The 13,602-nt window shown below is 53.7% G+C and overlaps 1 protein-coding gene across 1 annotated transcript in view; it reads right to left on the bottom strand.

Moving 5' to 3' along the window:
- The window catches only part of cadm1a (cell adhesion molecule 1a), a 519,760-nt gene extending 512,051 nt beyond the window's left edge, over window positions 1-7,709 (bottom strand). Inside the window, 1 exon segment of the mRNA XM_072238556.1 lies at window positions 7,577-7,709. Within this exon segment, the coding sequence (XP_072094657.1) occupies window positions 7,577-7,661 (85 nt within the window). The 5' untranslated portion in view covers window positions 7,662-7,709.
- Between the last annotated feature and the right edge of the window lie 5,893 nt (window positions 7,710-13,602).

Below are 13,602 nucleotides of genomic sequence, written 5' to 3'. Positions count from 1 at the left end.
TTTGATTGGGAACAACTGGTTTATTAATCATTACAGAATGTCCCTCTGGTGCTTCCCCTCTCCCTGCCTCCCCCCTCTCCCACTCTCAGTCCACAATGGAGACCCACATCAGAATCAGGGTTCACCCATCACTCCCACACGCCAGGAAATTTGTTCCGTTCTTGCGGGGGCGGTAGGTATAATTACCGCGGATATCTCTCCAGGCACCCCAGCCGGGGACACACGTCCCCCAAGACTTCTGCACAGCGAACCCCAGCTGAGGAGACGGGCTGGGAGGCCTGTTGGATGGGAACCAGTGTGCCAACGTCGGCTTCTGGTCACATCTGGTCTCTGCCTCGATGAAAAGCTTTTTACACCACTTAAACCATCAATAACACCCCTCGGCTGATGTGAGGTGACCGAGCCGGGTAGCCAATCTAACCTCCCCCACCCCCCAACACACACACACACACATCTCCCTCTTAAACTGTGGCTTCGGCCACTTAACTGAGGCAACTCAATTTTGATTCAAGTCGCCCAGCGGGGCGGGAAGGGTGGGTGTCTGATTCATGGACAGCGCCGGCGGCGGGTCCGGACCGCCTTGCAAAGACCGGTTCAATTAGCAATCGCCGATGCGGAGAGAGGCCCTCGGGCCCCTAACGTCAACTGCTGTTGCTCCTACCCGTCCAGCCTGACTGACCTGGCTGGGTCCCCCCGGTTGGCGTGCGTGGTTTCCAGCAGATTTCTTCCCCCCCCCCACACCATGCTTGTTTGAAATTAACTATCAAGACCCCCTCTGTTTACCTCGCATTCGCTCTTCCCCAAACATCTTTTTTTTAAAAAGGAAAACAAATCCCTAATGGATCCGTCTCTACCGCCGTTCCTAGCTCCGCTTATCACTCTCTGTGGGAGGGAGGGGTGAAAAACTTACCCCTCAGATCTCCACCCCTCTCCCTTACCTCCGGCATCAGGACATCCCAACCCTGGGGGAAACAGATACTCCCCTTGCCTCTTTTAAAAAAAGACCTCTATATAACATCAGCGTTTTAAACGTTAGCACGGGCTGCCGAAGACGCGGTGTTTGAAAAATTAGCTAAAAGGATAAACAGAGAAGAGTTTGACACTCCCCCCCCCACCCCCCTGCGGAAAAGCGATGCAACTTGTAAACCGCGGAGAGAAAGCTTTCAGGAACATCCACGGCTCCTGAAGCTCTCTGGGTGGATAAATCAGCTTCCTTCCCCACCCCCGGCACGGTTTTCTGAGGACGATGTGATCCGATCACACACACACACACACACACTTTTCCCAATGCACAAAAACATTCACAAACAGCCGTGTTGGCGGTGGGAGCCGGCGAACGTTCAGTAGCGAGCGGGTGAAAACCCCACGGCTAGCTGGTATTCAGTAAAAAAAACACGCACAGAAACCACCCCCCACCCCCCGCCCCTGGTATGTCAAACCACATCAGAGGAACATCTCCCCCCGGATCCTTCACATTTCGGATTTAATAATGTAAATGGGTTTCTCTTCTTTTTAAACACACAGAGACAGAAGATGAAGCGGGGGACACCGAGTCTCCGCAACCGAGGAACAGGCTGGCTGGAGATGGATTGCAGAGAGTGAATCACGTCACTGAACGGCTGACACAAGGTTACCAGCGACAGCGTTCAAACCCCGCACAGCTCACCGCAGCCGGGGCGAAGATTTCACTGTACGGCCAGCCATTGGGGGGAGGGGGCAAACAACAGCCCTTCCACCTCTTCCTCCTCCCCTTCCCCCCGCCTTACCACTTCTGAAAGTACAATTTCTACCAGACCAGGCCGTCCCCCTCCCTTCCCACCACCCGATAGCTCTAAATCTCCGCTGCATCCACCCCCCCCCCTCCACCGTTATCCGATACTCTATCGCCACATTGTAAACTGAACTAGTGAGAATCTAGACGAGGGTATCGGCGGAGTTGCTAACTTCTGCGCGCAAACACACACACACAAAATCCACACAGAACGCCTCTGCAATTCAGGAGGTTGAACAATGTTTGGCTCCCGCCCAAAAAAACACCTCAGGTTCGATGCACTCTCCCCCCGCACCCCCCCCCCTCCGCTGGATACTCAGGTCCTTTTGGAATTTACCCACACACACACCCCAGAACCAACACTGCGAAACATAACACTCGCCGGGCAACTCTGGGCCGAACAGCCGACTTTAATGACCACAAATCTAATCAATTAATTCCACAATTACAAGGGGGAGGAGGCGTGGCCCAGAAAAAAATGGCAGCCTCTCACAAAAACACAGAAGATGCTGGAAATCCAGGGCAACACACACACACACACACACACAAATTGCTGGGGGAACTCAGCAGGTCAGGCAGTGTCTATGGAGAGGAATAACAGTCGACGTTTCCGGCGGAGAGACTAAAAGTATGTTTATTCATTTCCATAGGGGTGTGTGTGTCTGTTGCTCTGGATTTCCAGCATCTGTAGAACCATTCGTGTGTAGAAAAGCAAGCTTCAGTTAGCGTAATGTAGCTTTGTGCGGTAAAGCGCCTTGAAATGGTTCTAGTATCATCAGAGTATCCTTGCTAGCGATGCCGACGATCTTATTTTTCATTTCCCCAACCCCCTTCCCTTCTCCGGCCTCTTACCCCTTCTCTTCATCTGTCCATCACCTCCCCCTGGTGTCCCTCCTCCTTCCCTTTCTCCCACGGTCCACTCTCCTCTCCGATCAGATTCCTTCCTCTCCAGCCCTTTACCTTTCCCACCCATCACCTCCCCCTGGTGTCCCTCCTCCTTCCCTTTCTCCCACGGTCCACTCTCCTCTCCCATCAGATTCCGTCCTCTCCAGCCCTTTACCTTTCCCACCCATCACCTCCCCCAGGTGTCCCTCCTCCTTCCCTTTCTCCCACGGTCCACTCTCCTCTCCCATCAGATTCCTTCCTCTCCAGCCCTTTACCTTTCCCACCCATCACCTCCCCCTGGTGTCCCTCCTCCTTCCCTTTCTCCCACGGTCCACTCTCCTCTCCGATCAGATTCCTTCCTCTCCAGCCCTTTACCTTTCCCACCTATCACCTCCCCCTGGTGTCCCTCCTCGTTCCCTTTCTCCCACGGTCCACTCTCCTCTCCGATCAGATTCCTTCCTCTCCAGCCCTTTACCTTTCCCACCCATCACCTCCCCCTGGTGTCCCTCCTCCTTCCCTTTCTCCCACGGTCCACTCTCCTCTCCGATCAGATTCCTTCCTCTCCAGCCCTTTACCTTTCCCACCTATCACCTCCCCCTGGTGTCCCTCCTCGTTCCCTTTCTCCCACGGTCCACTCTCCTCTCCGATCAGATTCCTTCCTCTCCAGCCCTTTACCTTTCCCACCCATCACCTCCCCCAGGTGTCCCTCCTCCTTCCCTCTCTCCCACGGTCCACTCTCCTCTCCCATCAGATTCCTTCCTCTCCGGCCCTTTTCCCTTCCGCCTATCACCTGTCAGCTTCCAACTTTATCCTCCTCCCGACCAACCTGGCTTCACCTATCACCTTCTCGCTGGTTGTTCTCCCCCCTCCCCCCCGCAACTTCCTTTCAATCTGTGACTCGGGAGGTTTCAAAGCATCACAGGGTCCTGACGAAGGGTCTCGGCCCAACAACGTCGACTGCACCACTTCCTAGAGATGCTGCCTGGCCTGCTGCGTTCACCAGCAACTTTGATGTGTGTTGCAGGGTGCAAGACACAGCGGCGTAGTGAATAGTCAAAGGGACACCTCATAGACTCTGCCTGACCTGCCGATCTCCTCCGACATTTTGTGTGCCTGGCGTCAGTAGACAAGATAGCCCCTCCCCCCAATCTATTGCCTCTGTTTGAGTCTGAAAGTGATTAGTGACACAATGGAGGATGAACATTTTTACGGGGGGCGGGGTTCTATAAAGAAATTGCAGAATTCAGGTGGAAAGTAGGCCATTTTTTTTTGAATCCCCACACTATCACTGTTTCATCTGGCCGGAGCCTCATGGAACACTGGCTGTCTTACGGAGAAAGTAAAGACACAGTCACCAGCGTACACAGCATTTCAAAAAAAAACATTATTTCGAAGTGATCCGTCTGGCTTTGGCATGCCCACTGCAAGGCCGACCTTACATTCCGGGGAGCGTCGGCGCCCACGGCGACACGGTGCTGAGTGCGGAGTACAACTGACTCGCTTACGCTTAAGATGTTCAAGACTCCAGATCCCACCGACCAGCAGATCGGTTTCCCAGCCGGCCCACTTGCGACTCCGGCACGGAACTGCAAAGGCATAACTTCTAAGCGAGGGGTGGATCAAATGAGCACCTGAAACCGGCACTGGAACGAGCAAAGCCCGGAAAATCCACAGCAACACACACACACAAAATGCTGGAAGAAATCAGCAGGTCAGGCAGCGTCTATGGAGGGGAATCAACAGTCGATGTTTCGGCCTTCAGGATTGGAAGGGAATGAGTGAATTGGGTTTGGGTTTCTATATATATGTGTACAGTATCTGAAAAAAAACATCTTATGGAAAGTTTTGTTTGATGATAAACTTCAATAAAATATAAAATACAAAAAAAAAGAAAGGTTCTGGGTGAAACGACGTGGACTGTTTATTCATCCCCATAGATGCCGACTTTCTGTGTATGTGTGTGTTGCTCTGGATTTCCAGCGTCTGTGCTTTTTTTTACTGGAGGGGGGGGATTTTTGTTACGACCAGGAACCCCCCCCTCCCTTCCCGAAACACACACCCGCCCTTCCCCGTGGGGGGGGGGGGAATAATCGTACAGAGGGCCGGGAAGACTGATTAACAGAGGACGCGAGGCAACGCATCGAGAGAGGTAACGAGCCCGAGATCTCCATCGCTGCAGTCAGAAACCGACACCACACCACAGCACCCCCACCCACCCCCCCACACGGAAAGTTGGAGCTGCACAGATCTCCAAGATGATAACAAGACTGAAGACTTGCACGGCAGCTTCTGTATTCAACAGCCATGAACTTCACACCCAGCTGACCATGTGTGTGCGTTAGCAGCGAGAAGCCTCTGCAACGCGCAGATCACTGGCGTTTAATACATATATATCTGTATTTTATTGCCCCAATTTCTCCACTCTCTCGGTCCCCTGAACTGAAGGACCCGACCGCATGTCCGATTCAATTTCTCCAGAAAGAACACTGGGTTGAAACCAGCCCGCTATACTGTGTGTGTGTGTGTGTGTGTGTGTGTGTGTGTGTGTGTGTGTGTGTGAATGTGTGTGTGTGTGTGCGCGCGCGCGTGAATTTATGAGTGTGTGCGCGCGTGCGCGCGTGTGTGAATGTATGTGTGTGTGTATGTGAATGTGTGTGTGTGTGTGTGTGTGTGTGCGCGTGTGTGTGAGTGAATGTATGTGTGTGAGTGTGTGCGTGCGTGAATGTGTGTGTATGTGAATGTGTGTGTGAGTGTGTGTGTGTGTGTATGGGTGTGTGAGTGTGTGTATGTGTGTGTGTGTGTGTGAATGTGGGGAGGGGGGTGCCGATAACGCGCGGTACAGATACCCGACGAGCAGAGCCCACACGACCCGGGAGCCAGACCCGCGCGGGAGAGAGGAGAGAGAGGAGGGGTCGGGGGCTTCGAGGGCGGGGTGGGACATTTTAAAGGGAAGGCGGCGGCGGCGGACGGTGTGATCCTGACCGTGCCGGGGAAGTTGTTGAACGTACTGATACTGAAATGCGTCACCCCGGGGGTAAACGCGAAGTGCACCGGGCGAGGGTTGCGAGAGGGTTGAAGACACCGGGAACAGTGCGCTCGGTTCGAGAGCGCTGATGGCCAACAGCGTTCACCGAGGCAAATAAAAACTTACTGTTCCCGGTCACCCGCTCCCGGCCCCCCTGTGTTCGACACTGGTAGATGATTTTCAATGGTGCTCTTGTCTCTGACAGCGGAGGGGGGGGGGAAGGGGGGGTGGAATTGGTGAAGAGACGGGCTACTCCGACCAGCAGACCCGCTCGGTGCAGAAACGGGCGGCGGATGGTCAGCCTCTGGGGGGCGCGGGAACCCGCCAGCAGAGACCCGCGCAGCGGTCGGTCGCAAAACCCCCGTCCGCTAAAACTTGCACAAAACACAGGCGGAGAGTGTGAGAGGCAGGAGTACCGTGTGTTTGTGTGTATTATAATATATATATATATATATATATATATATAGAGAGAGAGAGAGAGAGAGAGAGAGAGAGAGAGAGAGAGAGCGGGGAGTGGGAGGGGTAGCAAACCGCGGACCGCGCCGGGACTCGGCCCACCGGAGCTCCCCGCTGACCGACACCACAGAGGGAGATCCGGTCTCACTAAGAGCGGGGGTACTACACTCCCCTTTGGGGGGGGGGCGGGAGAGGGAATTTTCATTCCTCTCTCTCTCTCTATAGAGGCCGAGTCGGGATTTTCACCTGGAGGGGATGGTGGTGGGGGGGCGGGGGGGGAAGGAGGCGATGCAAAGTTTGAGAGAGCGAAAGCTCCCCGCAGTGCCGACCCGACGCCGCGGGGCGGCAGCGGTTAATTTTGTTTTACGAAACGCGGCGGACTGCAGCCGCCGCTCCGTCCCCGAGCCACACAAAGAGTTAAACCACAGTAACCCCTGCACACAAAAGGTGTGAGTGAGAGGGGGGGGGTGCGAGAGGACACCGTTCCCTCCCTCCCCCACCCCGGGGTGAGGGTGGGCGGCAGCTCCCCCTCCCTCGGGGCGGGGACACAACCATGCCTCCCCACACTTGTTGTACCCGGCGCGGGAGGGGGAGGGGGTGAGACACAAGCGAGCGCCCAGCAACAGATTGGAGCGGAGAGCGCGAATGACACACAGTCTGTGGAGAGAGAGAGTGTGTGTGTGTGTGTTTGCGAGCGATCTCACTCGCCGCCCTCAGCTCACTCCACACGGCATCGTCTGCCAGAAACCCTCCGCTCCCTGCCCTCGAGGGGGTTGGGAAAGCGGACGGCCAGCCACCGGCCGTCCATTCTCCCCACCGGGCAGAATACGGGCGGGGGGTAGCGGGGGGGGGGGTTGGCTGGACTCTCATTAAAACACGCAAGCACACACACACACACACACACACACACACACAAAACCGCACTCGCAACTTTTCGGTCAGTGCTACAGTCGCCGCGCTGCCGGAGACCCCGTTCCGCGGCGAGCAGCCCCCTTTTCCGTCTAAACAAGCCCCCCGACCTGCGGTCCACCCGTGGGGGTGGAGAGGGGTGAAATCAGATTCCACCCCCCCCTCCACCACCACCACCACAAACACACGCACACACACAACAGAGTCCTGCAGAAATTCCCGACAGATCGTCCGCAGCTGGAGCGGGTTAAGAGGGGGGAAAAAAAACACCCCGAGGATATGCCGTTCGCCTTCCCCGGTGCAGAGAGCGGCGAACTTTCCTGGGATTTCCCGAGCGCCAGCTCCGTCTCTCGAAAGCATCTCAGTCCACAGCCTCTCCGTCTGCAGCGGAGACTCTACGCTTTCTCATATCCACCCCCACCCCCCCGCCGCTCTCCTTTGCACCTTTGCCGATATGGCGCAGGAGGGAGGGAGGGGGTCGTTAGGAAGGGTCTTGCAAAGGGGAGAAGATAGAAAGAACCCCCTCTTACCTTTGGCGATGAAGAGTGCCCAGACGGCCAGGGCGAGGAGATGATAGGGACCAGCGTTAGACAGAGCGCAGCCGAACATCGCCATGTTGACTATTCCCCCACCTGCCCATCCGCGGAAAGGCAGCGCACTCGCGCCGCCGTTGCCCCACCTCCGCATGCTAATCACCGCCTAATCAGATGATAATGACATGCTAATGAGATGCTAATTGAACGGAACGGGGTGGGATCTCGGTCCTGGGACCGGGGGTAGCGGCGGAGAGGGGGATTTAAATAGGCGCGCTTAAAGCAAAGAAAAAGATATTCATTCATTCCCTGCACACCCCCCGACTTCTCTCACTCCGGTCTTGGTGAAGGGTCTCGGCCAGAAGCACTTCAACACAGACGCTGCCCGACCTGCTGAGTTCCTCCAGTATGTGTTTTTTTGGTGATGATTTCCAGAGTCTCCTGTTTATTTCTTATTCACTTTACCCGGTTTGTGTCCGCGACCGGTTCTGAAGGGGAGGGGTGTGGGGGGGTGATACTGTATCTCAGTGGAGGAATAGTCCTGACCGAAGACTTCACTGGTACAAGAAACCGGTTTGTTGGATCTTGCTGTGTCAATATTGGGAGCCTTCTGGCCTTACATCGGGTGACTGCGTTTCAGAAACCTACTCCAGTCCATGGCCTCCCCTACCAACTCCATCTGGGTAGCCTCCTCCAACGTGGTGGCCTCAACGTCGTTGTTTCCCAGCGTCCAGTAACTTCCACCCCTCACTCGAGCCTCGTACCCCTTCTCCTCCTCCACCCATCACCTCCCCCTGGTGTCCCTCCTCCTTCCCTTTCTCCCACGGTCCACTCTCCTCTCCGATCAGATTCCTTCCTCTCCAGCTTTTACCTTTCCCACCCATCACCTCCCCCTGGTGTCCCTCCTCCTTCCCTTTCTCCCACGGTCCACTCTCCTCTCCGATCAGATTCCTTCCTCTCCAGCCCTTTACCCTTCCCACCCATCACCTCCCCCAGGTGTCCCTCCTCCTTCCCTTTCTCCCGCGGTCCACTCTCCTCTCCGATCAGATTCCTTCCTCTCCAGCCCTTTACCTTTCCCAACCCATCACCTCCCCCTGGTGTCCCTCCTCCTTCCCTTTCTCCCACGGTCCACTCTCCTCTCCGATCAGATTCCTTCCTCTCCAGCCCTTTACCTTTCCCACCCATCACCTCCCCCTGGTGTCCCTCCTCCTTCCCTTTCTCCCACGGTCCACTCTCCTCTCCGATCAGATTCCTTCCTCTCCAGCTCTTTACCTTTCCCACCCATCACCTCCCCCTGGTGTCCCTCCTCCTTCCCTTTCTCCCATGGTCCACTCTCCTCTCCGATCAGATTCCTTCCTCTCCAGCTCCTTGCCTTATCCACCTGTCACCTCCCAAGCTTCTTACTTCATCCTCCCCCTCCCCCACCCTCCTGGCATCACCTATCTCCTTCCACCTTCTCATTTTGGCACCTTCCCCCCACCCCCCCTCGATACCTTTCCGGTCGGCCCGAAACGATGAGTTTATTCATTTCAGTCGATGCTGCCTGCAACGCTGTGTGTGTGTGTGTGTGTGTGTGTGTGTGTGTGTGTGTGTGAGTGTGTGTGTGTGTGTATGTGTGTCTGTGTCTGTGTGTGTGTGTCTGTGTGTGTGAGTGTGTGTGTGTTTGTGTGTGTGTGTGTGTGTCTGTGTCTGTGTGTGTGTGTATGTGTGTCTGTGTGTGTGTCTGTGTGTGTGTGTGTGTGTCTCTGTGTGAGTGTGTGTGTGTGTGTGTGTGTATGTGTGTCTGTGTGTGTGTCTGTGTGTGTGTCTGTGTGTGTGTGTCTCTGTGTGAGTGTGTGTGTGTGTGAGTGTGTGTGTGTGTATGTGTGTGTGTGTGTGTGTCTGTGTGTGTGTGTCTCTGTGTGCGTGTCTGTGTGTGTGTGTGTGTGTGTATGCGTGTGTGTGTGTGTGTGTGTGTGTGTGTGTGTGTGGTGTGTGTGTGTGTGTGTGTGTGTGTGTGTGTGTGTGTGTGTGTGTGTTGCTCTGGATTTCCAGCATCTGCAGAATCTCTTATGTTTATTCCTCTCCATCGATGCTGCCTGACCTGCTGAGTTCCTCCAGCATTTTGTGTGTGTGTGTGTGGTATATTGGGGACAAATTGAATGAGCACTGTAAAACACACACACACACACACACACACACACACACACACACACACACAAAAAATGCTGGAGGAACTCAGCAGGTCAGGCAGCGTCTATGTAGAGGAATAAACACAAGAGATTCTGCAGATGCTAGAAATCCAGAGTAACACACACACACACACACACACACACACAGCTGTCTGCTATGGTGAAAAGGTCGTTTCTCCTGGTCAGACTCTCGTGACCCAACTCAGGAGCGCCGGCCACCAACGGGTCGGGGGTGTCCTGGGGTTCAGAGGCCAACTCCAGTGCCATCGGCTGGGAGCTTGTGCCCTCTCCCCTGTGGACAGTGCGGGGTTTCCTCCCGGTGCCACCCCCCCCCCCGTTTCTCCCCACAGTCCGAGGAAGAGCGGGAAACGTTACCGGAAGCTGGAGAACTCGAGGTTCACGCCAACAGGTTGGAAGATTTCCAGGTGTTCCTCCTCCAACCTGAGAGAGGCCTCGTCGCGGCAGAAGAGGAGGTTTGCAGACGAGTAGTTCATGGTAAATTGATCTGCGACTCAGGTAGGTGGGTTGCTGGCCAATGTGGCTCGTTGGTCTGGGAGGTCTAAATAAATAAAGAGAAAAATATCCACACACACACAAACACAAACTTCTCTCTTCTTCGGTTGTCCATCGAAATCCGATGACGACGTCCACTCCCTTAACGGTGAGATCTGTGATGACTGTACAGTCCTATCCTGGACCCACAAGCTCTGTTGCCGGTGGGATATGTATATGTGGCAGCGGTGGGGGGCGGGGGGAGGGAGGTGCGGAATGTCCCTGGTGTGTGAAGCACGCCTTTCTGAGCTTGGTTCTGAATTGCCTTGACTTGGTTTCTTACGTCCTTCACACACAAGGGGAGTGAAAATCTTTACGTCACGTCTCTGTCTCAATGTACCATGTGCAATCACAGTAATCTATAATAAATAGAACAGTCAGTGTAATATGGAGTACACTCAAATCAGCGTGAGTTAATCAGTTTGATGACCTGGTGGAAGAAGCTGTCCCGGAGCCTGTTGGTCCTGGCTTTTATGCTGTGGTACCGTTTCCCGGATGGTAGCAGCTGGAACAGTTTGTGGTTGGGGTGACTCGGGTCCCCAATAATCCTTCGGGCCCTTTTTACACACCTGTCTTTGTAAATGTCCTGAATCGTGGGAAGTTCACATCTACAGATGCGCTGGGCTGTCCGCACCACTCTCTGCAGAGTCCTGCGACTGAGGGAGGTACAGTTCCCGTACCAGGCAGTGATGCAGCCAGTCAGGATGCTCTCAGTCGTGCCCCTGTAGAAAGTTCTTAGGATTTGGGGGCCCACACCAAACTTCTTCAACCGTCTGAGGTGCTGTTTGTGCTTTTTTCACCACACAGCGGGTATGTACAGACCACGTGAGGTCCTCGGTGATGTGGATGCCGAGGAACTTAAAGCTGTCCACCCTCTCAACCCCAGATCCATTGATGTCTATAGGGGAAGGGAAGGTCAACTCACCCCCTGAATGGCGTGGCGAATCAGAGATACCGAGGGTCAGGTATATTCTCCGTTTGGAGCTCGCTGTGGTGTGTTGGTCACAGTCGAAGAGGCCGCTGGAGGGGTGGGGTGCACGATACCCTGGCCTCGATCGGCATGGGGGGGGGCTTGCTGTGTGCAAGTCAGCTGCTTCACCTGAGACGTGGAAGCATTGGCACTGACAAGGTCTATCCCCAGGGTAGGGGAGTCCAAAAGTGGGAGTGGGTGGGGTGGGGGGGGGGAAGATTTAAGATTGAAGCGTAACACTTCCACTGAATGTGTGGAATAAGCTGACAGACAAAGTGGTTGAGGGGTCTTAGAGCGTAGAAATGTGCAGCACATTACAGGCCCTTCGGCCCACAATGTTGTGCTGACCACATAACCTACTCTTGAAGCAGCCTAGAATTTCCCTACCGCATAGCCCTCTATTTTTCTAAGCTCCATGTACCTAAGAGTCTCTTAAAAGACCCTATTGTATCCACCTCCACCACCGTCGCTGGCAGCCCATTCCACACACTCACCACTCTCTGTGAAAAACTTGCCCCTGACATCCCCTCTGTACCTACTTCAGAGCACCTTAAAACTGTTCCCCCTCGTGTTAGCCATCTCAGCCCTGGGAAAAAGCCTCTGACTACCCACACGATCAATGCCTCTCATCATCTTATACACCTCTATCAGGTTTCCTCTCATCCTCCGTCGCTCCAAGGAGAAAAGGCCGAGTTCACTCAACCTATTCTCATAAGGCACGCTCCCCAATCCAGGCAACATCCTTGTAAATGTCCTCTGCGCCCTCTCTATAGTATCCACATCCTTCCTGTAGTGAGGTGACCAGCTCGATCTTTTTCAAAACATCAACTTTGATTGCCATACATATTTGCATATATTGAGAATTTGCTATGGGGGTGTGAGGAACAACATGCAATTAAAAAAACAATTAAAAAGAATAAAGATTTATATAAAAAATACAAAGTTCGAGGTTAAAGTACAGATTTAGAATAAAATGTGCATGGATACCAAGACCTGAAAAGGCAACTGTACTTCTTTCCCATAGATGCTGTCTGCACACACGAACCGGTCTGTGTCACCACCCTCCTTTATAGCTGTGAAGCTTGGGTAACCTACAGCCGTCACATCAAGTCCTTGGAGTGCTTCCACATAAGCTGCCTCCAGCACATCCTGGGAATTACCTGGCGTGAGCGGGTGCCTCACACTGAAATACTTGTAAAGACCAACTGCAGGATATTGAGGCCATGATCACCCAGCGTCAGCTGCAGTGGCTGGGGAACGTGATAAGGATACCCCCATGTCGGCTACCCCGCAGAGTGTTATACGGCCAGCTACATCACGGTCGACGATCAGCTGGAAGGCTGAAGAAGCGCTGTAAGGATCAGATGAAGAATGCTTTAAGGAAGTGCAAGATCAGACCCGAGGACCTGGAGGAGGTCGCTGCTGACCGTCCCACTTGGCGACGGCTGTGTAGGGACGGGGTTCGTATTCTGGAGATGGAAAGAACAACCAGAAGACAGCAGAAGAGACCCAGGAGAAATACAGCCATGATTGCCACCACTACCCCGTATACATGTCCCACCTGCATAGAGCTTGTGGGTCCAGGATAGGACTGTATAGTCATCACAGATCTCACCGTTAAAGGAGTGGACATTGTCATCGGATTTCGATGGACAACCGAAGAAGAAAAAGAAGTTTCATAAGCACCAGGATTTGTGTCTCAACTAAACTGGAAAATATGTCTGAAGTGGAACTTACCTGGCGATACAACATGGTGTGGGCTCTTTCGCTACCTCAGCAAACCTGACTAACCCTAACCTAATCACAGGACAACTTACAATGACCCATTAATCTACCTGGTAATTCGTTGGACCGCAGTGCGGAAACCGGAGGACACCCCACACGCGTTTCACGGGGAGGACTGTACAAGGGCTCCTCCTGTGCTAAATTATTCCTGACCTCTTGTTGGAAAGTATCACTCTGAGGTGTGTAGGCTTTGTCAGCGTTATGAAGTGCATTGCTTTATAACGTGAAGCATATAAAGTTGAAAGAAAGCAAAGGCAGTCCGTGCTACTGTCTACGGGCATTGACGGTTTTCACTTAAAACTTTCCTTACAGTTATGGAAGTGACTTTAATTTAATTCACAATCGTCTTCATGGCTATCCCTCGAGGTCGAGGATGATGGTCTTTGTTCCGTACAGAGCGAAGACGCCTGTGTGTGTGTTTGTTTAACGTGTACTTGACGTTGCACTCCAAGAAGCATACGATACTTCACAAATCAACCGAATGATTCTAATGGCGTGGAAACCACCATGATTGGAGCTGATGGATTTGTTGCAGTCTTCATCCG

Source organism: Mobula birostris, chromosome 20 (genome assembly GCF_030028105.1).
Source record: "Mobula birostris isolate sMobBir1 chromosome 20, sMobBir1.hap1, whole genome shotgun sequence".
NCBI lineage: Eukaryota > Metazoa > Chordata > Chondrichthyes > Myliobatiformes > Myliobatidae > Mobula > Mobula birostris.
The sequence above is the reverse complement of the archived record's forward strand: the minus strand, read 5'-3'. Positions and strand labels throughout refer to the sequence as shown.